The sequence below is a fragment of the Watersipora subatra genome, chromosome 7 (assembly GCF_963576615.1).
Source record: "Watersipora subatra chromosome 7, tzWatSuba1.1, whole genome shotgun sequence".
Classification (NCBI taxonomy): Eukaryota; Metazoa; Bryozoa; class Gymnolaemata; order Cheilostomatida; family Watersiporidae; genus Watersipora; species Watersipora subatra.
This window is the reverse complement of record NC_088714.1, coordinates 451,389-477,829: the sequence shown is the minus strand read 5'-3', so window position 1 is coordinate 477,829 and position 26,441 is coordinate 451,389. Positions and strand designations below refer to the sequence as shown.

The following is a 26,441-nucleotide window of genomic DNA, read 5'->3' as shown; positions in this document are numbered from 1 at the left end:
AAAAATAGATAGTGACCAGGCAATCAGGAATTTTTTGTATTTGCCCGTGACCAGGTTCATTACATCACAACCATGCCTGGTTTATAAAGCTACTTTTATACTAGTCATCTAGTAACTGCCATAGATCTACTAATAATAGTCGATGACTTCGCGCAACAAGTTAACTTTCAATCAGCATAGAGTCGTCATAAGAAATGAGTACCTTATGAAAAATGATTAACTTTAGTCACCTTGTTGAGCCGTCAAAGTTGATAAAAGTTTATTTTTATAGCAGCAAAATCACTGCAATATGAAATCAAATCTAATTCTACCAAAATTGTTTCTATAACCGACGATGGAAAAAACAACTTGTTTTCTTTTTCAGAAGGCCCTGTCATGCATCACATTAAAATCTCGATGGTAGAGGAAAGTTCTCAAAAACACTGCCTATACTCTCTGGATTTTGTTAACCAAAACATATTACTGCGCTACTGTTACATGCGCTTGCCAATCCTACAGGCACGAGTTTAATTGGCTGAATTGTTGTTAAGGAATATCTGCATGAGTCACTCAACTATAAGTAAGTTCTTAACCAATCCGAATACAAGCAATGCTTTGGTCAGAAGCTACTTTAAAGGTAGTGTAATTTTCTTCTAGTGGGCCAGAAAATTGGTCAATCATCTGGAAACAAACAATGACACACGTGGACCGTAAATTCCAGCGTATAAGTTGACCTGGCATACAAGTTGAGGTCTAAAGTTCAGTTTAAAAATCCTGCTTCTGACATATACCTGCCGTATAAGCCGAACCCCTTCTCAGTTCAGTTGGCATCAGAAGCAGGTGATGTGTAGCTGGAGAAATGGCATTCAAAAACTACATCGGCAAAACACCAAAAATGCCAATGTCTTTTTTGTGCCATCAGCAATACATAGGCCTACAATTAACAAAAAAACGAGAGATGACAGTTCTAGTGAAGACCCCAAGCCACAAAAAACAATACTTCGCCATCGTATTGGCCCGACTAACCAATAGCACGAAACTGCCACTTTTGATAATACTTACTTTTTTAACAGAAAAGCTGTCACAAGACAGATTTCTGTCAAGAATCTTGATTCATCTACAAGGAAAAGGATGGAAGAGTAAAAGTGTAAAATGAATCACTGCAGTGTGGGCTTGTAGGCAGATACTACGAAAAAAGGTTTAAATTCGCAAAAAAAGTTATCCCAGAAGAGAATCCAAGCATGGGAAGAATGGGACTTTGTGTTTGATCCACCTCATGTTAAGTAGGATTACTAGTATTTTACTATTTTATAAATAAATCCCTTTATGTAATACATAATTTTGATTTGCAATGGTGTTTAGGGTTGAATTTTACTAAAATTAGTGTCATGAAAAACGTGACTGCCATAGAAGTCGAGGATAGATGTTAAGCTTGATATTTGATGTCAAACTTTTGACTTGGACACCAGAATTTACCGTACTTCTTTAGGTACCGGAAGGCAATGTTTCAGACTTATCTTTGGGTGCCAAAGCACGAGCTGTTACAGTTGTCAGGGAGAGATAGAGATCAACTTTTAAATATAAGAAATACTCTATAGCGGCGCATGATCAGCAGTGTCCTCATATGCCATTCACTAATAACTACCACTTCTGGTATTCACTAATGGTCGAATGACTCAGCACTCTAGTTTTGCAATTTAAAATGGACTCACAACTACTATTTTATCTCTTATAGAAAGATTTGCTGAGCTCTCAATGAAACCATGTCAGACCTTGTTCTAACTCGGGGGAATTGGAGGCTTCTACTCCTAGTAAGTGCGTCTGAGATTACAGTAAAAACCTGGGCTAAAATTGCCATGACAAACAGGAACCTGTTTCCCATGCCTGGTGATAAACCTCGAGACACGAGGATGGATTTACGGTGCGAAGAGTGGACTTACCAACACAGATGGGTAAAAATTAAAACATTTTATATTAGGTTTTGATAACAACGGAAAGGAATAATAAATTAATATATGACGCAATAAAATTTGCTGACAGCATGTAGAAATAGCAGCGCCAACATTAACTTCGATAGAAACATCCAAAAAGTGGAAACTACAATAAGCAGAATAGACTGAGAAGCGTAAAACTGTGTAAAAACTTGGCTAACAATAGCTGAGCTTGCATGAGTAGAGCGAGTAAAGCTGTGGAGAGGGGCGGGGACACTGCACCCGCACTTGTATCTACAGTTCCATGGCGTAACATGTGGTTCCTAGGAGTCGTCTGGCCTACGTATGACATGCATATAATAGGCTGGTACCTTCTCACATTTACTGAGAGGCTGAAAGTCTGCAAAAACCTCATGCTCTGCATCCTTGCCGAAGATATCTTGGAGCAAATCGGTGAATCCAGACAAACGATGAGGGAAAAAAGAAAGACGGAATTTCCAGCATCTACAAACATTGGAGTGAGCACGAGGAGACAAGTCTATAGATCATATGTATGGCAGAGCCATGGTTGAATGATTGACAGGGCACCTGAGAATAGTGTGGCCAAGTTGCCTTGCTGTTGTAACAAGTTGAGTACTCCACTAGATCAAATGACCACTAGCAAAATCAGCTGCTGGTAAAAATCTAACAGAATTATTTGTATGAGTAATTATAAAAGATTTGACCATAAACGTGGCTTTCAAAAATATAGTCAAATGAAAAATTTACTCGCAGTAAACTTTCAGACCAAACTGTTACTACAAAACTATGCAGCAAACTCTACACATCGTTAGCGTACTGTAACTAACATGGTGATACCATTTTTATTTTAAAACGTAGGAGGCCCAACCTATGCAAGGTAAGACAACTTCCAAACTCCAGAGAGATAAGAATGTTGGTATAAAATTGAAATTAATGAAATATAGCAAACATGGTTAATACTTCTACTTAATGTTTACTACAGAGAAGGTACCGCACTACACAGTCATATTAGAAGCATTTGACTTTGAGCTTAAAATCTCGATATATTCATGTAGCCGGTATTGTTAGGGTCCACTATGGCCTATGGAGTAGTCTTACAAGGTTTAGTTGGTGTAAAGAAGGAATTATCTGAGACTGCTGCAGTAGGATACCAGACAGTCAGTCCAATGCTATAGTGACTACACAGTACAACAATAAACTTTCTCTTTCTGTTCCACTGGTATCAACACTTACACCTCCCACTGGTACAAACACTTACACCTACTACTGGTATCAACACTTACACCTCCCACTGGTACAAACACTTACACCTACCACTGGTATCAACACTTACACCCACCACTGGTATCAACACTTACACCTGCCACTGGTATCAACACTTACACCTACCACTGGTACAAACACTTACACCTACTACTGGTATCAACACTTACACCTACTACTGGTATCAACACTTACACCTACTACTGGTATCAACACTTACACCTACTACTGGTATCAACACTCACACCTGCCACTGGTATCAACACTTACACCTCCCACTGGTACAAACACTTACACCTACTACTGGTATCAACACTTACACCTACTACTGGTACAAACACTTACACCTACCACTGGTATCAACACTTACACCTGCCACTGGTATCAACACTTACACCTACTACTGGTATCGACACTTACACCTACTACTGGTACAAACACTTACACCTACCACTGGTATCAACACTTACACCTCCCACTGGTACAAACACTTACACCTACCACTGGTATCAAAACTTACACCTACCACTGGTATCAACACTTACACCTACTACTGGTACAAACACTTACACCTACCACTGGTATCAACACTTACACCTCCCACTGGTACAAACACTTACACCTACTACTGGTATCAACATTTACACCTCCCACTGGTACAAACACTTACACCTACTACTGGTATCAACACTTACACCTACTACTGGTACAAACACTTACACCTACCACTGGTATCAACACTTACACCTCCCACTGGTACAAACACTTACACCTACTACTGGTATCAACACTTACACCTCCCACTGGTACAAACACTTACACCTACTACTAGTATCAACACTTACACCTACTACTGGTATCAACACTTACACCTACTACTGGTATCAACACTTACACCTACTACTGGTATCAACACTTACACCTACTACTGGTACAAACACTTACACCTACCACTGGTATCAACACTTACACCTCCTACTAGTATCAACACTTACACCTACCACTGGTATCAACACTTACACCTACTACTGGTATCAACACTTACACCTACTACTGGTATCAACATTTACACCTCCCACTGGTATCAACACTTACACCTCCCACTGGTACAAACACTTACACCTACTACTGGTATCAACACTTACACCTCCCACTGGTACAAACACTTACACCTACTACTGGTATCAACACTTACACCTACTACTGGTACAAACACTTACACCTACCACTGGTATCAACACTTACACCTCCCACTGGTACAAACACTTACACCTACTACTGGTATCAACACTTACACCTCCCACTGGTACAAACACTTACACCTACTACTGGTATCAACACTTACACCGACTACTGGTACAAACACTTACACCTACCACTGGTATCAACACTTACACCTCCCACTGGTACAAACACTTACACCTACTACTGGTATCAACACTTACACCTACTACTGGTACAAACACTTACACCTACCACTGGTATCAACACTTACACCTCCTACTAGTATCAACACTTACACCTACCACTGGTATCAACACTTACACCTACTACTGGTACAAACACTTACACCTACCACTGGTATCAACACTTACACCTGCCACTGGTATCAACACTTACACCTACTACTGGTATCAACACTTACACCTACTACTGGTACAAACACTTACACCTACCACTGGTATCAACACTTACACCTGCCACTGGTATCAACACTTACACCTGCCACTGGTATCAACACTTACACCTTCCACTGGTACAAACACTTACACCTGCCACTGGTACCAACACTTACACCTGCCACTGGTATCAACACTTACACCTGCCACTGGTATCAACACTTACACCTGCCACTGGTATCAACACTCACACCTGCCACTGGTATCAACACTTACACCTGCCACTGGTACAAACACTTACACCCACCACTGGTACAAACACTTACACCTACCACTGGTATCAACACTCACACCTGCCACTGGTATCAACACTTACACCTACTACTGGTACAAACACTTACACCTGCCACTGGTATCAACACTTACACCTCCCACTAGTACAAACACTTACACCTACTACTGGTACAAACACTTACACCTACCACTGGTACAAACACTTACACCTGCCACTGGTATCAACACTTACACCTACTACTGGTACAAACACTTACACCTCCCACTGGTATCAACACTTACACCTCCCACTGGTACAAACACTTACACCTACTACTGGTACAAACACTTACACCTACCACTGGTACAAACACTTACACCTGCCACTGGTATCAACACTTACACCTACTACTGGTACAAACACTTACACCTCCCACTGGTATCAACACTTACACCTACCACTGGTACAAACACTTACACCTACTACTGGTATCAACACTTACACCTACCACTGGTACAAACACTTACACCTGCCACTGGTATCAACACTTACACCTACTACTGGTACAAACACTTACACCTTCCACTGGTACAAACACTTACACCTACTACTGGTATCAACACTTACACCTACCACTGGTATCAACACTTACACCTGTTCATGGGGATCAATTTTAAGCTTGTTTAGGATCTCTTCATCTACGTTATGAATATCCATTTCATAGTCGAGTGTCACAAGAGTTGGTTTTCCATTGACATACAGGTTGGAGGTCTTTATGTCTTTGATGAATCCTCCCTGTAAGTGAACAGACTATAGGTGTTACTCTGCCACCTGATTTCTTCTGCAAACTTCTATCTCAACTAATTTGGGTCTTTATGCATCCAAAAAAGGAGTGATTACGACATTTAGTGATACAGTAGAACCTCGGTTCTCAAACGTTTTGGTCCTCGACCAACTCGGCTTTCGACCAAAAAATTTGAGATTTGTTCGTCTCGGATTTCGAACATAATTTCGGTTTTCGACCAAATCGGAGCATGCGCATTGGAATTAAATGTTCGGAACAGCTCCGTAAACGGCATGGAAACATTAGTTAACAAAGGGAGAAGTTACGCTTCACAAATTCTTTACAAAAAAAGAAAGAACCATCCGGGACAACGTCTCCTCTGCCGAAGAGATTTGCTAGGAGACAACTTCTCCAATCGAGTTACCCTTAACTGTGTTGGAGAAGGATTCTCCTTCAAAAATGTGAAGAAACCGTGCCATTGTTGTTTATATTTTCTTTTTCACATGATTTTTGATGTAACTGATCTGTTGCATTTTTTGCTGTTTCATTATCAACTTCTGCAATTTTTGGTATTGTATCTTAACCTTTGATGTTTTTGATGTTTTAAGAGCAAAACATCTGAAATGTTTACTTTTTGTTTTCTTTTTCCATCATCATAGATAGAAAATCTTTTATTGAAATTTAACACGATCTATATCTACCCATTTTTATTTAAAGTATGTGGTAGACAGTACAATTTATGGTGTGAAATGATATAAAAATACTCTACCGAAGTTGTTATCTCGGCTTGGAACAGATTAAAGTTTATATACATTAATTCTAATGGGAAAATTCGTTTCGGATCTCCAACAACTTGGTTTTCGAACAGCCTTCTGGAACGGATTATGTTCGAGAACTGAGGTTCCACTGTATCGTAAAATGTTACTCTCCAAGAGCGGATAACTGCTGTTATATGTGAAACTCATTAGAAAAATTTAATAAAAATCATCACATCTTTCTAAAGATTCACGAAATATTTCATGTTAGATCTTTATTTACAGCCAGCTGCTAAGACAAAACTTGGTCTCTTTGGAAGTGATTGGCAGTTGGAGGGTCTACTATAGAGCATAAAGTCTGAGAACACGGACATACATACAGCCAGAGAACTTGGCTATATGTATCTACAGGTAAAAGGATTAGTGTAAGTAGAGCCATTCAGGAGAGAGTTGCATGACCAAAACTGGAAACAGATATGCTAGTTTTCAAACAAGCTGGCCATTTCCAATATATTTATATAATCTCTAATGGAAAGACCCAAATATTAACAAACAAACATAATTCACATTTGCTGTACCTCCAAATAGATATACATGTACACTTCCATTGGTCACAAAACTCTCTCCAAATAGATATACACTTCCATTGGTCACACAACTCCTATATGGCTCCGAGTATAACTTGTACCATTTTCACGCATGTTTATCTGTTCACGTCTATGAATTTAATTTAACTGTTTTTGTTCACAATTATTATTTCAAAGACTTGCCAAAATATATCTCATGTTTGTCTCCATTGTTTCACATTTCCATGTTTAAAACTAGTGAAAGGGTACGCGATTCTAGCCAACAAAGACGTATTGCTATCAACCTGTCTAAATCTAGAGTGTATCTATAAACATTACAGAATGTGTTACTTTCATTTGAAACAACAATTAGTTCAATAATCCATTTCTTTTTTACAAAGTGAAAACCGTGGAAACCCAACAGAAATAAATGAATGAGATAGCAGGAATCTTCACTCAAAAACCAAATTACTGCTTTCTGTCACTTGTTAGAGAAACTGTCTTGAAAATATTATTTTTACACTAAATTTCCTTTTCTTGACTTGAATGCCAGTTTGTTGTAAATAGTTAAAGTAATCTTTTACACAGACCACATGGTCACCTGCATGACATAATGTTTGTGGAAACAGATCTGATCCGAGTTAAAAAGACACTTTGGCAAGAGAACATTATAGTATTTAATAACACCATTAAAAAGCATTTGAGATGCGTTCAGATGTCATTCTAGTGTCACTCAGACTTCAGTAATCTTTATAATAAGCTATGCAAGACCATCTTACAGTGATTGTGCCAATAGCTTAAGTACCTGGTAATAGACATTGGGGCCGTGAGGGACGGTACCAGACTCTAGGATCTGATCATAATTCCTGTGGTCAATAACAAGTATGCCTCCTGGTTTGAGAAGGTTGTAAAACTGTTGTATCGCGACCTTGTGCTTTCCAAGGCCACCTGTCAACAGAATGCTGTCAATATTCACATGTAAACACTATATAGTGGGGACCATGGACTAGTAAACCCTCACTCTGTATAATAAGTACTATATACTAGTATAAACTCACTTTATATAATAAAGACTATATACCAGTATAATCTCACTCTATATAGTAAGTACTATGGACTAGTAAACCCTCACTCTGTATAATAAGTGCTATATACTAGTATAAACTCACTTTATATAATAAAGACTATATACCAGTATAATCTCACTCTATATAGTAAGGACTATGGACTAGTATACACTCACTCTATATAATAAGTACTATGGACTAGTATACACTCACTCTATATAATAAGTACTATGGACTAGTAAACCCTCACTCTGTATAATAAGTGCTATATACTAGTATAAACTCACTTTATATAATAAAGACTATATACCAGTATAATCTCACTCTATATAGTAAGTACTATGGACTAGTAAACCCTCACTCTGTATAATAAGTGCTATATACTAGTATAAACTCACTTTATATAATAAAGACTATATACCAGTATAATCTCACTCTATATAGTAAGGACTATGGACTAGTATACACTCACTCTATATAATAAGTACTATGGACTAGTATACACTCACTCTATATAATAAGTACTATGGACTAGTAAACCCTCACTCTGTATAATAAGTGCTATATACTAGTATAAACTCACTTTATATAATAAAGACTATATACCAGTATAATCTCACTCTATATAGTAAGTACTATGGACTAGTATACACTCACTCTATATAATAAGTACTATGGACTAGTATACACTCACTCTATATAATAAGTACTATGGACTAGTATACTCTCACTCTATATAATAAGTACTATAGACTATTACACTATCACTCTATATAGTAAGGACTATAGACTAGTATACACTCACTCTATATAATAAGTACTATCGACTAGTATACAGTCACTCTATATAGTAAGTACTGTATACTAGTATACTCTCACTCTATATAGTAAGTACTGTATACTACATAGTATACTCTCACTCTATATAATAAGTACTGTATACTAGTATACACTCACTCTATATAGTAAGTACTGTATACTAGTATACTCTCACTCTATATAATAAGTACTATGGACTAGTATACTCCCACCCTAGTATACTCTCCCCTTCAAACAAATCAAGTCTTCATTATATCACGAATTCATGTTAAAATAGGTTCTATGGCGAAACCTTTACTATAGTAAAAGTCAAGTCCATCCTTCTGAAGTTTTAGGAAAATGATTATACCGCACAGAAATCACACCTTAACTTCGGATTGCCAGTCAAGCGCTCTCAGCCGCACCACTCAAGCACCTTTTCAATCTAAGAATAATTGCGTGCATAGTTATTACACATGGTGATCTCTCACAGTGCACGGTACTGTCAGCGCACTAGCAAATATAATAAATAGATAAAATACACATTTTGGTTTTTTCAAAACACCAAGTGGGTAGAGTTGTCCTACAAGCTATGCGTAAGACAACTCTATTCAGCAGAAACACAAAGTGGGTAGAGTTGTCCTACGAGCTATGTGTAAGACAACTCTATTCAGCAGAAACACTAAGTGGGTAGAGTTGTCCTACGAGCTATGTGTAAGACAACTCTATTCAGCAGAAACACTAAGTGGGTAGAGTTGTCCTACGAGCTATGCGTAAGACAACTCTATTCAGCAGAAACACTAAGTGGGTAGAGTTGTCCTACAAGCTATGCGTAAGACAACTCTATTCAGCAGAAACACTAAGTGGGTAGAGTTGTCCTACGAGCTATGTGTAAGACAACTCTATTCAGCAGAAACACAAAGTGGGTAGAGTTGTCCTACGAGCTATGTGTAAGACAACTCTATTCAGCAGAAACACTAAGTGGGTAGAGTTGTCCTACGAGCTATGTGTAAGACAACTCTATTCAGCAGAAACACTAAGTGGGTAGAGTTGTCCTACAAGCTATGCGTAAGACAACTCTATTCAGCAGAAACACTAAGTGGGTAGAGTTGTCCTACCTGCGTAAGACAACTCTATTCAGCAGAAACGATAAGAAAGATTTAACCTTTATTTGGACTCACTGATCTGCATGAACTTCATGAAGCTGACATCCTAACCAAAATTTTGGATGACAAAAAACATGTTTGTATGAAATATACAGCAACCATGTCCCTTGCCATATGAGACAGAGTAGCCATGTCCCTCGCCGGTTATAGAGGCCATCGTAGCCTCACTCAACCTAGATATTCAACTATCAGCAATTATTTAGACTATAAAACTGGTGAGGCTGTGTGGAATATAATAGTTGGAAGGAAGCTTAGTTTAAACAGTTTATACATATGAGCAGACCACATATTTACACCTGCTTCCTCTTGTCATAACAAAGCCATGCCAGTTTCACATAACAACTGACTCGAGTACCCCAGCCATGACCCAATAATGCTGAAGCAGTTCTACATTTAGCCGGTCTTTTACAAGCACATCGCAATAATTTTGTTGCTGCCATAGAGAAACTGTTTTAAGGTGACAAGCTTATACCAGGCAGCTCAGCCGTGATGCCACTTTCTTGATTGCTTCAAGGGTTACTGCAGGCTGCATTTTCATTTGTCATACCACTAGCTCTTACCCATACCTTCTACCGTGTTTATAGTCATAGCCTCCCCCATACTCACAGCCACACCTCGTACCATATTCATAGTCACACCCCCACTAAGTCTATTGTACATAGTCACCCCCCCACTAAGTCTATTGTACATAGTCACACCCCCACTAAGTCTATTGTACATAGTCACACCCCCCACTAAGTCTATTGTACATAGTCACACCCCCACTAAGTCTATTGTACATAGTCACACCCTCCACTAAGTCTATTGTACATAGTCACACCCCCACTAAGTCTATTGTACATAGTCACACCCTCCACTAAGTCTATTGTACATAGTCACACCCCCACTAAGTCTATTGTACATAGTCACACCCCCCACTAAGTCTATTGTACATAGTCACACCCCCCACTAAGTCTATTGTACATAGTCACACCCCCCACTAAGTCTATTGTACATAGTCACACCCCCACTAAGTCTATTGTACATAGTCACACCCCCACTAAGTCTATTGTACATAGTCACACCCCCCACTAAGTCTATTGTACATAGTCACACCCCCCACTAAGTCTATTGTACATAGTCACACCCCCACTAAGTCTATTGTACATAGCCCAAGTTAGACAAGAGTAATGATGATGAAAAAGAGAATATGTATGAAGCGACCAGTGTAGCTGCCAGAGATGCAGCTTTACTACTGTGTGTTGCTCACTGTCCCAGCCTTATCACGTCTGCTGATGACCTTTCAACTTTATTGGTGTTATGAAGCTTCAACTGCACTCCAAACCATATCGTAGACTCATAGAGCTTCTTGTGCCCATTAAGGTTTGTGGGTGAGGCAAAGCCACTGACAACCGCTATATACCCGCAACTGATGCTACTGCACGCAGTGATGGCATCATATTGTGTGATTATTAAAGGCCTTTTGACTTGCCAATAGAGCTTCCTTATTGAAGATATTGCCGCAGCATGCACTTTCATCAGGCATCCTTGAGCAGTGCCAATGAAATGGTGCTGAGAGTTGCTAGAGCAGCCCACTACTCTTACTGTACATACAAAGAGGAAATCTTCTAGAGGACAACTACACTAGACAACCTGAGTATTTATAGTATCGCTGTAATGCCCAAACTGCTTCAGTGTATTTATAACAGTGATTAACTTCAAAAATGGGTAACTGAAAAGGACTTGACAAAAGGAAATGAGAAGACTGTCTTTAACATCAAGGAATCAATCATACTCTTCGATGCCATGAATATTCCGTATCATAAGACCAGAAGCCTCAGTCAGCTCTTTTCTAAATGGACTTAACAAAAAATGCCCCTATTAAAATGTAATAAACCTTAATAGCTACAAATCTAAACATTACATCTAGACTATTACCAGCCACCCAGCGCGGCATGAGAGATCGTCAGGTGTAATAGCTACGTGCATAACAATGGTGCAGACGGTGGTGTGCCTGGCTGCTGACCCGAATGTTCCAGTTTAAAGGTAAGGCCACACGTATCGTGTAATTTCAACTAATCTGGGAAATTCCATTCGTACGAAATTTCTGACCTGCCACACGGAGTTTTCTCACCACGGATTCGTACGAAACTAACTTTCAACTAGCCAATCAGAACGCGGTGATAAATTGAAGCTGATTCTGTTTCAATCATTTGCTTCAGTACAAACATGCGCAAAAGAAAACGACCTTCAACATTCAACTAACCTTTTCAACCGACCAATCAAACAACGATTCGTAGGAATTTCTCACGTTTCGTCCAATTCAGGATTCGTTCATCGTGCGCAACCAACGATGGACGAATTCGTTCAAATGTCAATTCGTACGAATCGTTTCGTCCAAATTTTGCCGATTTCGTGAGAATTTTGTCTCGTGTGGCCCTACCTTAAATCTTGTGCGATATACAATTTTCCCTAACATCTATCTCCTCGTGACTTTCGACAGACAACACGGATCTTATTATAGTAACGACTATGGTTAGCTCTACATAACAATAATGACTTACCTTGAAAATCAGGCAAGTGGGCGAAAGAGTTACCGCAGCAGATGACAGCATCAAACTGTTTCTCTGGCAGCTCATCGTTGTCAATCTCAGCGATGTCCTCATCCAAGGTCAACCAGTTCGCTTCACGTATCACTGCAAAATACATGCAGTTTTTGAACTTATAAAACAACTGTAACTTTTAAATTTTATATTGTGAAAGAAGTGATTTGTAGAAATAAATTAAAAGAAACATAAAACTGTAAAAGTGTTTAAATGTAAATATGAAATGATAAACAAGTAATGGCTAAATAAACCCTGTTGTGCTATGATTACAATGAAATATTATTTGGTATACAAGTACATGGTTTTAATTCGTTTCAGCTTTGGCATCGTAAGGTAAAAATATCGTATAGAGTGGTATAGAAACCCATAGTAATTATCTAATGCAGACACCTCCTGGTGAAAATCATCAAAATTTTATATATGTACAGTACATATTAAAAATTAATAACAAATGTTAACCTTAGTAACCATAGTTACCTACAGTAACTTTAATGGTTAAGATCTGCAAGAAAATATAACATTACAATGTACTACGCGCAGTATGGGCAGTAGGAAGTTCTTACCTTCAAGACAGACGTATAACATAAACGTTGAATTAAAGTTGAATAAATTTAGCTTACTAAACACACACTTGAAGGAAGTTTTAGTAGGTATAAGTATTTTACTATGTTTCAACTTTCAAACTAAAATTCTATCACTATCTGTTTTCGAATTCGTTGGTAACGAATAACCCTGAATTAAAATTGGAGTTTGGTGAATAGTGTATTGACATTTTTGTTATTTCGTCGAAATCAGTACACCAATTGCCAAATGATAATTTCGAGAGAAATCTTTGTTGATATCGTATGGTGGAAAACAAATTTGCCCTAGCATGGCGAGGATGAAAAAACGAATCGTGTTTCATAGAGTAAGACGGAAAAAAGTTTTATAACAGGAGCATCGCAACCTGTGGGCACACTGTATTAATTAATAATTTAACATGCGCGATTGTGAAGAGTAAACAGTATATGATAAGAGCGGTGAAACAGTGAGAACAGCGTAGCCTTGTGGTTAGGCACACTCGCCTACTAATATGTGGTTGCAACCATTTGTGGGTTCAAATCCAGTAGAGGACTTTTCATTTCTAAATTTTAATCGCTATAGCTGGACGGACAAAGAACAAACGTTGAGATTCATCTATTTACACATTTCTCAAAGTTTGTCATTTGTCTGTCATCTGTTTTCAGTATGTCCAGCTATAGTTATTAAAATTTTGAAATTAAAATTCCGCATTTTGCTGGACTTGAACTCACAAAAATTGCAAAGGTGGTTAGATAATCCAGCGCTTTAACCATGAGACCACAAAAGCTCTTCTGTTGCTCGCTCTTACTACTTAACGTATACATCCATTTTCACACCAAAATGACGTATTAATTTAAACTTTATGAACTGTTTTGGCTCTATGAAACACGATGCTTTTTCATCTTCGCCGTATTAGGGCTAATTTGTTTTCGGCAAAACGATATCAACAATAGATTCTCTTGAAATTAAAATTTGGCAATTGTACTGATTACCACAAAATAATGATTTTTATTGGGTTTTCTCAGTTTGTATCAATTGTATCATTACAAAATCATGTTTCGTAGTTTACATACTTGCTATTTATTTCACAACTACATTCATTTGCTCTCTTAATTTATTTCCGCTGCTCCGAAGACATTTTTCCAGCCACACTATGTTTTCTTAATTCTGATATAGCGCAATAATTTATAGGTATTTCCACGCTAAATGACGTGTTAATTGAAGTTCTATGAATTCTACTAACTCTATGAAACACGATGCTTTTTCATCCTTCGCTGTACTAGAGCTATTTTGTTTTTCATAAAACGGTATCAAGATTAAGTTTTCTCAAAATTAAAATTTAACGATTATATCTCAGTTTCAGGGTTGGAAAAAACCACGGTTTTTATGAAAAAACTGAAAAAACCAGGCTTTTTGGTTTGAACAGGTTTTTATAATTTTACTAAGGTTTTTGCACTTTTAAGTCTAATTAACATCACTCACTATAACTGCATGATTGAGTACTGAACATACATATGTGGAATCATATGTTAAAGATGGTACTGTGGGAGTTATGGGAAAAAAGAGAGAAAACATATGGAAATTTTGGAATGAGTCTTTAATCAAACATGATCGATGAAATACAGAGCAGAAATCTTATGGCATAAAGTGAATATTTTACATACAGCTCGATGTATAAGTAGAAATTTTAATCCAAGTGATTAGTCATGTGTTAGTGTAGAGCAGAGCGTAATGCAGACGCATTGCTAGTGTTTGGAGCAGAGACAGATGACTCAACTTCTATCACCTGAATATTAGCATCACTGCCTAAGTTGTGTGGTCAGCTTGACATTTTGCTACGTGAGCTTTAAGCCTATCTACGTGAACTCGCGTTACAACAGCACACCTATTACATGTTGCCTTAGAACCTTTGCCTTTTGCGGTTCGAGTAAAAAACTGTCAAACGGAATCCTGTGTGCGAGGCGTGTTGGAAATTTGAAACACAACTTTAACTTTTAAAAACACAAAAACCTTGATAAACTGAATTCTAACAATCCAACTACTTTGGCTTGTGTCCAATAAATGAAATATTGGTTTGCAAACTTAAAGCTTTGCCCAAAAGGATTTTGTTTTAATTTTGATTTAAGTAGAAGTAATCTTTTTTCACTGGCCAGACTTGAGAAAGTATTCATTCATTATTAGAGATGATGATTGGATTAGTATATTTCACGTGGTTTTTCTATTTCATCATTAAAGAGGTCATTGTATCACTTGATAAAAGCAATTGAAAATGAAATTCACTAAGTCATTGTTGTGCTAGGATTTCATGTAGTTTCAACTTGAGCTCTGCCATTAATTTACTAATGGGTCCTAAATAAACTTCCACAGCTGATAATTACATATAATTGCATTTCTATCGCACATAAACCACTACGAGCTTAAAATATTATTTTTTTCACAAAAAATAATGAAAAAACCGAAAAAACTGGGTTTTTTCGGCTGGTTTAAACCACTGGTTTAAACCGAGCCAACCCTGCTCAGTTCACCGTAATCCGTTGTTGTAAAACTGTTAGCAAACAAATGATAAACAGTAATAAAATCTTGGTTAAAAGTTTACTAAAATGCATGCGAAAACTTCTTTCAAGTATGTTTTTAGTAAGCTAAATTCATACAAGTTAGATTCAGCGTTTATGTTACACGTCTGTCTTGAAGGTAAGAACTCTGCACGCAGAACAATGTAATGTTGCATTTTTGCAGATCATACCCACAAAATGTAACAAAGTTATTGTAGGTAACTATAGTTGCTAAGGTTAACATATTATTTTGGTGCTATTTTTAATGATGATGACTTTTAACAGTCAGTGATTGCATTAGATAATCACTATGGGTTTCTATACCACTCTATACGTCTATACATATTTTTACCATATGATGCCAACAGTGAAACGAACTAAAATCATTTAATCGTATACCAAATAATTTTTCAATGTAATCATAGCTAAACAGATTATATTTAGTCATTACTTGCTAATGATTTCACATTTATAGTTAGACACATTTGCAATTTTATTTTCTTCCTAATTTATTTCAACAAAACACTTCTTTCATGATATGAAAATTAAAAGTTGTAGTTGTTTGAAAAAGCTTGAAAACTTTTACAGTTGTTTTCTTTTTCCTCCTAACTCATTTGAATTACTCAAAAATATTTTCTCATGATATGAAGTTTGAAATTTAGAATGGTAAATGTTGTATATGGTACGTTAAACAGAAATAAATTTTTTGTTCAAAGACTTTTTTATTACTCGGGCAACACCGGGAAGTACAGCAAGTATGTATGTATATATGTGAACAGAGTTAATACATTTTTATGCCAGATTCCAGTCCTTCTCCCTGTCCTACACGTACTGTATTTCTACACTCGGTTCTATAACTGATTACGAGCTAGTGTTGCATGACTAGATTAATGGCAACAATTATGTCGACTGCGGCTCAAACATTCTAAAAGGGATTACAAAACTGATAAAAATATACGACCAAGTTGTGCTGATTTATTGAAAGTTTTATTCCAACAGCTGAATATCATACTGGTAACAGCCATTTAAGAAGTTTTTAACCATGGTAAGTGCTGTAACTGTTAAGAACTCAACGTGTTTCAATTAAAGCTCAACAGAATAGCTAGCTAGAAGAGATCATCAGCTGCGCACTGAAACAAACACGGGCTAACAGCTGATGTGCCTTGGTATTATGCGCTTTGGAACAACGATAAAATAGTTTGCATGAGAGGGTTTGGGAACCACTGAGCCACACATACAGGGCTAAAGAAGTTAACCCGACGGACACCACCGACAATATTTATTGAAATAAACGAATCGTATACCCCATTGATCAAATGCTGGCTCCTTCCTTCTTTTCCATCTCTCCTCCAGAGCAGACTTCAACATTTTGTCACTAGCATCACAGCTAACGACTTTAAATCCCTCCTCAAGAAGCATAATTGAGTCGATCCTGAAAGCATATCAGTGACGAGTTAAACCCACCCAGGAGGGTCAGCATGGAAGTAAGAAAAGTTCAAATGACACGCCAGGAATTATAGTCTTACCCTGTGCCACAAGCGACGTCAATAATGCTTTTTACCCCTTTCTCTTTAAAGATCTGCGCAAACCATTCTTTATACACATCAGTTCTGGCCGATTTTCCACCCATATACAACTCCCAGACTTTGGCAGCACGCCCGTCAGCGTATTGATCAGGCAGACCCGTCGAAGGAACACCCAATGATCGGGTCCGAAAAACGCTATCCACATTCGCAGACATTTTGCTGTTTTATCTACAATATAGTTAAATAAGTTGCAATATTAACGCTCTGAACCGAGTAATGGAGGGCAATATATCTAGCTACTAAGAAACTGCGTATGTTTGCATAGCTGGTAAACAGAAATACATTCTGTACCAACTAAAGAACAAACGAGTGACAAATTTGCAAGCAAGGACAACCCCCTACTTCCGATCATCTCAACAGACAAGTTTTCCGAAGTATGACTCGAAGTTTAAACAAACGCCGACTCTAATTCCAAAGTAATTTCCAACGTATGACTTTTGAAGTTTCTCAAAGCATTGCAATAAAAAAAGTGAAGATACTGAAGAAAGCTAAAAATAAGACAAATGAAATACAAAAAGACTTGAGAATATATAAGATTAATCTAAACTTTATCGACTCTAATTTAGAGTAAATTATGACAAGTAGTTCTGTCACTCTACTTCTGAACCTATGCATGACGAGGTCTGAATGTCTCATGTCTCTGGTAAATTAAGAAGTGCAACCTCCTTTTATTATTATTATGACATGCACTTTATTAATTTAGGTTTTTAAATATAACTTGCATTTTACATTTATCAATTTATATTGTGATGTATAATGCATTGATTTTAATGTTTGTGTATTCACTAGATCAGGGGTTCTTAACCCCTGATGGGAAATTTCCCATCAGTGGGAAATTTGAGGATTTGAGGTGGGAAATTCTCAAGCTTCAGATTGAGAATATTGATTACGCGCATTTCAAGGATATAGCTGTTGGACTGTATTTTCACCACATACATGGTGCAGACACATGCTTTTATTGTGGGTACAACTGTATTAATACGGAAACCAAGCCTCGTGATGTATCAAGCAGCTTATTGGATAATTAAATTACTCTATTGTTGTGTTTATCTTGGACTTCATTTTTCCATAAATAAAAAGTATATCATGACAAACTACCCATAAAATATGATTTCTATCACAGTTCAATTAATAATTGATTCATTTTGACTGTATGGCAAAATGCTATCTGAAAAGCTTCCTCCTGCAATCTGAGAGTGGCAAAAATACCACAATTTTCGGCTGCTAAGGAGGGGGAAATCTCGAAGTGTGGTTTGTCAAAGTGGGAAATACACTAAAAAAGGTTAAGAACCACTGCACTAGATGAATGTCCGATACAGCACGGTAATAAAAATGTCTTTGAACAGAAATTTTATTTATAAAGAACATTTACCATTCGAACTTTCAAACTTCATATCATGAGAAAAGTTTTTTTGTGCAGGTCAAATGAATTATGAAAAAAAATAAAACAACCGTAAAGGTTTTCAAACCTTTTCAAACAACTGTAACTTTTAAATATCATATTATGAAAGAAGTGTTTTGTTGAAATAAATAGAGAGAAAAATAAAACTTCAAGTGTTTGAATTTTAATGCAAAATCATTAGCAAGTAATGGCTAAATATAATCTGTTTTGCTAGGATTACGGTGAAAAAATTATTTGGTTTACAATTATCTAATTTTATTTCGTTTCAGTGTTAGCATCATAAGGCGAAAATATTGTATAGACGTATAGAAACCCATAGTAATTACCTGATGCATTCACCTGGTAAAAATCATCATCATTAAAAAATAGTAACAAAACAATATGTTAACCTTAATAACTATAGTTACCTACAAGAACTTTAAGGCATTTTGTGGTTATGATCTGCAAGAAAACAACATTAGCATGTACTACGTACAGAGTTCTTACCTTCGAGGCAGACGTGTAACATACGCTCTGAATCTAACTTAAATGAATTTAGCTTACTAAACACACACGGTACTTGAAGGAAGTTTTAGTATGTATTTTAGTAAACTTCAAAATTGTAACTAAACATTTATCACTTATCTGTTTGCAAATCGTTGCTATTATAACGGATAACGCTGAACTGAGAAATGAGCAGCAAAATAGCACATCGACATTTTTATTATTTTGTTATAAGCAGTACACAAATTGCCAAATTCTAATTTCAACAAAATCTTTTGTTAATATCGCATGACGGGAAAAACAAATTTGCCCTAAAATGGCGAAGGCAGATAAGAGAATTGTGTTTCATAGAGTGAGACGACAAATTTGATATAACTGGAGCATTGTAACCTTTGAATGCATTGTATTAATTAATAATTCAGCATGTGCAATCGCGAAACGGGTATATAGTATACGTAAGAGCTGTGGAATCGTAAGAACCTTCGTAGACTTGTGGTTAAATATTTGGGTTACAAACATGATATGGGTTACAAATATGATATACAAGCACGATATGAGCTTTTCACTCCAAGACTTTAATGGCTATAGCTGGACACACTGAAATACAGAATCACAGACATACGATCACTGAGATTTATATATATACATGTAGATAGATTTAAAATATCTATGTCATATTTATAAGGTCTAGAATCAATGACAATAAATACAGCCAATCTTCACAGAAACATTAGATACAACAAACCAAGGTTTTGTCGTGAATCAAAACTTTCAGAGCAAATTAATTGTAATGATCCACGTTGCTGCCCACCAGGAAGAAAAAAATAGCGATAACTTAAAGAGCCACTTTAATGATGGTTATTTAAAATTGTTTTGATCTGTCATAACTATCGTGTGATCAGTACTAACAAATAAATGTCTAGGCAAGGCTAGACAAATTATATTAAGGATTGCCCTAATACAATCTCACGACTGTGATATAGACAGCTTTGTAGTAAAACTATAACCAATGTTCAGAATACTGGCATCTTTTACTACTATTTTCTTTATCTAGGGAGATTCAGCAATTGTGTCTATTTAGTAGGGGACACAGATGTCAGTCTGGTTCCATAGAAGGAAACCATAAACTAGTCTAAGATAAATATTGCATTACCAAACATAGTAACAACAATCAAAGCAAAATATCTTCCTCCAACATATTAAAACATGCAACTAAATGTCTAAAACATTAGAAAATAATAAATGTGATTGAAGTGACCCTAATCTCTCTACAACCATAGACAGTTTATGAAGTGACCCTAATCTCTCTACAACCATAAACAGTTCATGAAGTGACCCTAATCTCTCTACAACCATAGACAGTTCATGAAGTGACCCTAATCTCTCTACAACCATAGACAGTTCATGAAGTGACCCTAATCTCTCTACAACCATAGACAGTTTATAAAGTGACCCTAATCTCTCTACAACCATAGACAGTTCATGAAGTGACCTTAATCTCTCTACAACCATAGACAGTTCATGAAGTCTCCAATCTCTCTACAACCATAGACAGTTCATGAAGTGACCCTAATCTCTCTACAACTATAGACAGTTCATGAAGTGACCTTAATCTTTCTACAACCATAGACAGTTCATGAAGTGACCCTAATCTCTCTACAACCATAGACAGTTCATGAAGTGACCCTAATCTCTCTACAACCATAGACAGTTCATGAAGTGACCTTAATCTCTCTACAACTATAGACAGTTCATGAAGTGACCCTAATCTCTCTACAACCATATGATAGACAGTTCATGAAGTGACCTTAATCTCTTTACAACCATAGACAGTTCATGAAGTGACCTTAATCTCTCTACAACCATCGACAGTTCATGAAGTGACCCTAATCTCTCTACAACCATAGACAGTTCATGAAGTGACCTTAATCTTTCTGCAACCATAGACAGTTCATGAAGTGACCTTAATCTCTCTACAACCATAGACAGTTCATGAAGTGACCTTAATCTCTCTACAACCATAGACAGTTCATGACGTGACCTTAATCTTTCTACAACCATAGACAGTTCATGAAGTGACCTCAATCTCTCTACAACCATAGACAGTTCATGAAGTGACCTTAATCTCTCTACAACCATAGACAGTTCATGAAGTGACCCTAATCTCTGTACAACCATAGACAGTTTATAAAGTGTTCCTAATCTCTTTACATCTATAGACAGTTCATGAAGTCCACCTGCATAAAAGTTGACATAGTAGGGCTAAAGTCCAGCTGCGTGTAAGCGCAGTGGCATGACTCGAAAACCTTTGAGGAAAAATGACGCGTAGCTTAAAAAACACTTCTTGAGCAAAATTATGATGATGCAACGACACAAACACAATGTACTTTTATAGAAAAGTGTTAATGAGATAACATGGTAAGGAATATATACACTTTTTGTCGCATGTATATGCACCACCTCCATATTGGCATAGGTGCTTCTCTTTTAACAGCAATAAGAAATGGAGCCTTACAATTAATATGAACTGCATCCAAGTGATACTCAGAAAAATGGCTATCAGACAAACAATAATTTTATTATAGCATTGATTTTTGGTGGCAGAGTACGAATAGTAACTCAATCTTGTCATGTCAATAACTTCACGATGTTTAATATTTGACATGACCGCTCAATGAATGTCTTGCTAGGTGATACCTACATAAACCCCTCTGCCTAACACCTTACAGTTGTTAGCTATAACGTTTACCTCATCTTCCAGTAAAAAGTTACTCAACATTGCCAACTATAGGAAAGAAATTAACACTTGAAACTTGAGCTATTTTTTATAACACATGCAACTATTATATTTACAACACCACAAAAGAAAAAGGAATTAGGGCAGACTCAGATAGAGATACAAAGAAGTAGCGACTCGTAACATGAAGTTGAGGGAACTAGACACAAACAGATGGTAAGAGAAGGTGGAAACAACTACATGGAGGTCAGGGATGTAGCCTAAACCCTAAGGCAGTCAATGTTGAGATGACTGACTGCACGAGAAGGAGAGAATGAGTGGGTCATGGTTGAGGGTGTCGTTGCGTACATGTTATGAAACCTAAACCGTGTGATGTGATGAAACCTAAACCGTAAGACAGTCATTGTCGAGATGACCGACTGCAAGAGAGACTCTTTTATTCTTGCCTATACATGTCTGTACTATACTTACAGTAGTAGATGTCTGTACTATACTTAGACTAGTAGATGTCTGTACTATACTTACACTAGCACATGTCTGTACTATACTTACACTAGCACATGTCTGTACTATACTTAGACTAGTAGATGTCTGTACAATACTTACACTAGTAAATGTCTGTACTATACTTACACTAGTACATGTCTGTACTATACTTACACTAGTAAATGCTTGTACTATACTTAGACTAGTAGATGTCTGTACTATACTTAGACTAGTAGATGTCTGTACTATACTTACACTAGTAAATGCTTGTACTATACTTAGACTAGTAGATGTCTGTACCATACCTACACTAGTAAATGTTTGTACTACACTTAGACTAGTAGATGTCTGTACTATACTTACACTAGTAAATTTTTGTACTATATTTAGACTAGTAGATGTTTGTACTATACTTACACTAGTAAATGCCTGTACTATACTTACACTAGTAAATGTTTGTACTATACTTACACTAGTAGATGTTTGCAGTATACTGACACATCTATGCCACAATTGACCCAGACTGAGATACAAAGAAGAAGCTGAGTATAACATAAAGTTAAGGAAACTAGACACAAACAGATGGCAGAAGGTGGAAAACAGAGCTGCATGGAAGTCAGTGATAAAGCATAAACCGTAAGACAGTCATAGTCCAAACAACTGAATGTAAAGGAGAGAGACACAATATTTGGTTCCAAGGCACATGTAAGATGGCCATTTGCTTCAGATGGCATCTCTCCAGGGAAGCAATGGTTACGTAATTTGATACAGGCTACTAAGCTAGAGATGATCCATTTAACAAAAGCTGGTTGATTTCTTGTGAAATTATTGTAAGACATTCGGAAAGATAACAGTGCTCTGAACTGCTCAGCACACATTTATAAATAACGTCATATTGAGTAAGCAATTACAAAATATGGGTGAGCTACATGGATCTAAACGTGGCTCTATTATTACATCAAAATACGATTCAAATCCTCAAAGCCTATTGGTAATCAGCTACGACAGTACTTGAGGTCTAGATATAGAAAACAATGATTTTCTTCTTCGCCCCTTCCATTTGAATAAGTAACTGCCACCAATGATATATATATTTTTAATAGTTAGCATGTAATAGATGATTTCTTCAGGCAGCAATTATATAATCCTGAACCACAAAAAATCATAGCGAAACAACAACTTAATTTTAAGTAGGTAATGTTTTATCCAAATAATGTGCTTTATGCAAAAGTGAAGTTACTGACTGATGATATATTAAAGATAGTCAACTATTTTTGTTTTACATTTTAAATGCCAAGCCTCCCAGTCAAACGCTCAGTCTAAACGTTTGGCTGCACAGTTTTGCATAAAAATCCTTAGATTAACAAAATGGCTTATGTCTATGTTTAATATATTGTCACATTCTTTAAAATCATTTGCAATAAGTTTAATGGCTGAGATAAAAATTAATAGTTGTTTTACGATTCTAATTATTGCATTCAGATAGCATTTGCAACCAGCAACGAGCGCAATTAATGATATCTCTCAAATACTTTTTCGTAATGATTAATAAATTTTGGTACACGAATAAGCAACTATTTTTTCTTAAAAACACAGTTCTGTGCTGAAATGTGCTGTACACTATATGACTTTATTGTACCACTGCGAGTGAAGAAGTGAGTGCCTACTCATACCATAATCTCAAACAACACAAGATAGACAAAAGGGGCACAGCCAATGACATAAGAGTAAGGCTTACTGCCAGTAATGAACACATTCCAAAGGCAAACCACAACTATGTAACAATACCGCGCTGCAAGCTGTATGTCATGACTCTCTTCTCACCACAAGTTCTAGCTTGAAAAAAAGCAAATAGCAATATTATGAGCCTGTACATGTATGCCATATTAAGTTGATCACTAGGATGTATGTTACTATATATCATTTTGACTTTAGCTTCACTGATCAAAGTTATCCAAACATATTGGAAACAAGTTTTAGGAACAAATTCCTAAATTATTAGAAGAACTATAATGTGCAGTGATGTGCTGAGACTATTCTTGACACCATTTGCAGACAAATGACATTTTCAAATTTCAATAAACAGAAAACGGAGTATTTTTTAATCTAAATCATGAGAGTTCAAGCTAGAGTCAATCCACCATCTATATAGACAAACAGATTTATAATGATAAGAAATAAAATCCTATGACTTAGAATTTTTATTCGTGCAAAACTTGCGACGTCAACAGATTCCACTACGGTCCTTACTTAAGAAATAGAACGATATTGAAATAGTGTTCAAATAGCATTCAACCAAGGCTTTTACCATTAACCATATAGTAGATTTTGAAACTAATCGCAGTAATCCGGAAAACGCAATTAGCGCTAATACTAAAATACGCCAAGTTGCGTGGTCACAGAGCACAACTAAAATGTGTAGCAATCATCTGATGTATAATATGAAAATGTACTAATTTATAATTTTAAAGCCGAATATTACCAATACATGCAAATGTCTTTACATAGATTGAGCGACAAAACAGACCTTCATAGTTATTTCTAATATTCATAGTAGTAACTCACACGAGTATGTATTTGGTATTTTGGAATTTAAAACTACGTTACAAATTTTATGTACTCACTATACCTGACAACACTGATAGTTTAGAAAGCGTAGTGCTGAGTTACACGCAAAGAACTAAACGAAGTCATGCACAGCACACTTTATATACACGGTGCAAGTTTAAACACGCGATAGACGAAACTAATATAAACAAAAATGCATAGGCTAATAATCCTGACGACGAATACTGTTCGTCACAAAAGTGACTGAATTTCTAAAAGCTTATGAGATGAATTTACTAGAGTTTTCTCCTCAAATTATGCAAAAAGGCGACACGTCTTGAACGATTTCCACAATTGCAAAAGACTTAACGCCCTATACCAAGTTCTGTGTTTTCTATCGTAAACGGGTTTGGGGTGCTCAAGTAAGCTCCAGTAGTATACAGGTCTTAGTAACAATGTTTACTGAGGCTACAAAACAAAAACCAAGAAAAGCTAGAATAAAAACCTTCCATAACGATAAGCCGTTTACAAATAAATCATAAAAAGTCGTGTTGTCACACTGCTTTGTTTGCTAATATTCATTGATTCACATTTTTCAGCATGCAACTACTAACAAACAAAGTTTTCTTCGAGCGCTGAATATTAATAGATTTACTCTACAGTTACTACAGAATTTCACCAACGCAATACGTCTGCCCTCATGGAAAATATATGCAGTTATTGATATTTCAACGACATTTGATTGTTTTTTTAAAATGTACAAAGCAACCTTTACCTATGCTATAGAAATGCATGTAGTGTAGCAAAGAAAAAACACACGGTTTTGCCGTATCAGGAGTTGTTTTTTCTATGCACGTTTAAAGATGAAAACTCTCATTTCTCACCAAGCTTGGAATGCTCTAACTAATATTACTTGTACAGTATATAATTACATATAATGTATACATATATTATGCATGGCATAAATACATAATATACATGTATACTGCTAAGCTATATCTTAGTAGAATTGTAGAAAGATTGGACAGGGGCTTAAAAGTGTACAGCAGACATTTAAAGAAGAGCCGAGCCAAGCATGAAAGCCTATGCAGCCTCTATGACCACCACGGACAACTTGCTAGCTGAATTCTAGTCGATTGCTGTGACAATAGATTTACACATTGATGATGAGGAGTCTGACTGGCACACCAAACTTTTCCATGATGCCTACCTCTGACAAGGATCTGAGGTTGGCGACATCCAGCAGACCTATATGTGGCTGAACAGAGGTGAATTAACC

The 26,441-nt window shown here is 36.6% G+C and overlaps 1 protein-coding gene across 2 annotated transcripts; it reads right to left on the bottom strand.

Moving 5' to 3' along the window:
- Positions 1-1,932: 1,932 nt before the first annotated feature.
- LOC137399561 (glycine N-methyltransferase-like) lies at positions 1,933-25,349 on the bottom strand. 2 transcript variants are annotated; one of them, XM_068085737.1, is made up of 7 exons: positions 25,245-25,349; positions 17,448-17,675; positions 17,226-17,353; positions 12,767-12,898; positions 7,998-8,140; positions 5,740-5,882; positions 1,933-2,414 (listed from the first exon to the last, which is right to left on the bottom strand). In XM_068085737.1, exons 2-7 carry the CDS (start codon positions 17,660-17,662, stop codon positions 2,234-2,236), a joined length of 942 nt encoding a protein of 313 aa, XP_067941838.1. In that variant the 5' UTR covers positions 17,663-17,675; positions 25,245-25,349; the 3' UTR covers positions 1,933-2,233. The 2 variants fall into 2 exon arrangements, with proteins under 2 accessions (XP_067941838.1, XP_067941839.1); XM_068085738.1 differs by having other exon boundaries at positions 25,181-25,282.
- Positions 25,350-26,441: the final 1,092 nt, after the last annotated feature.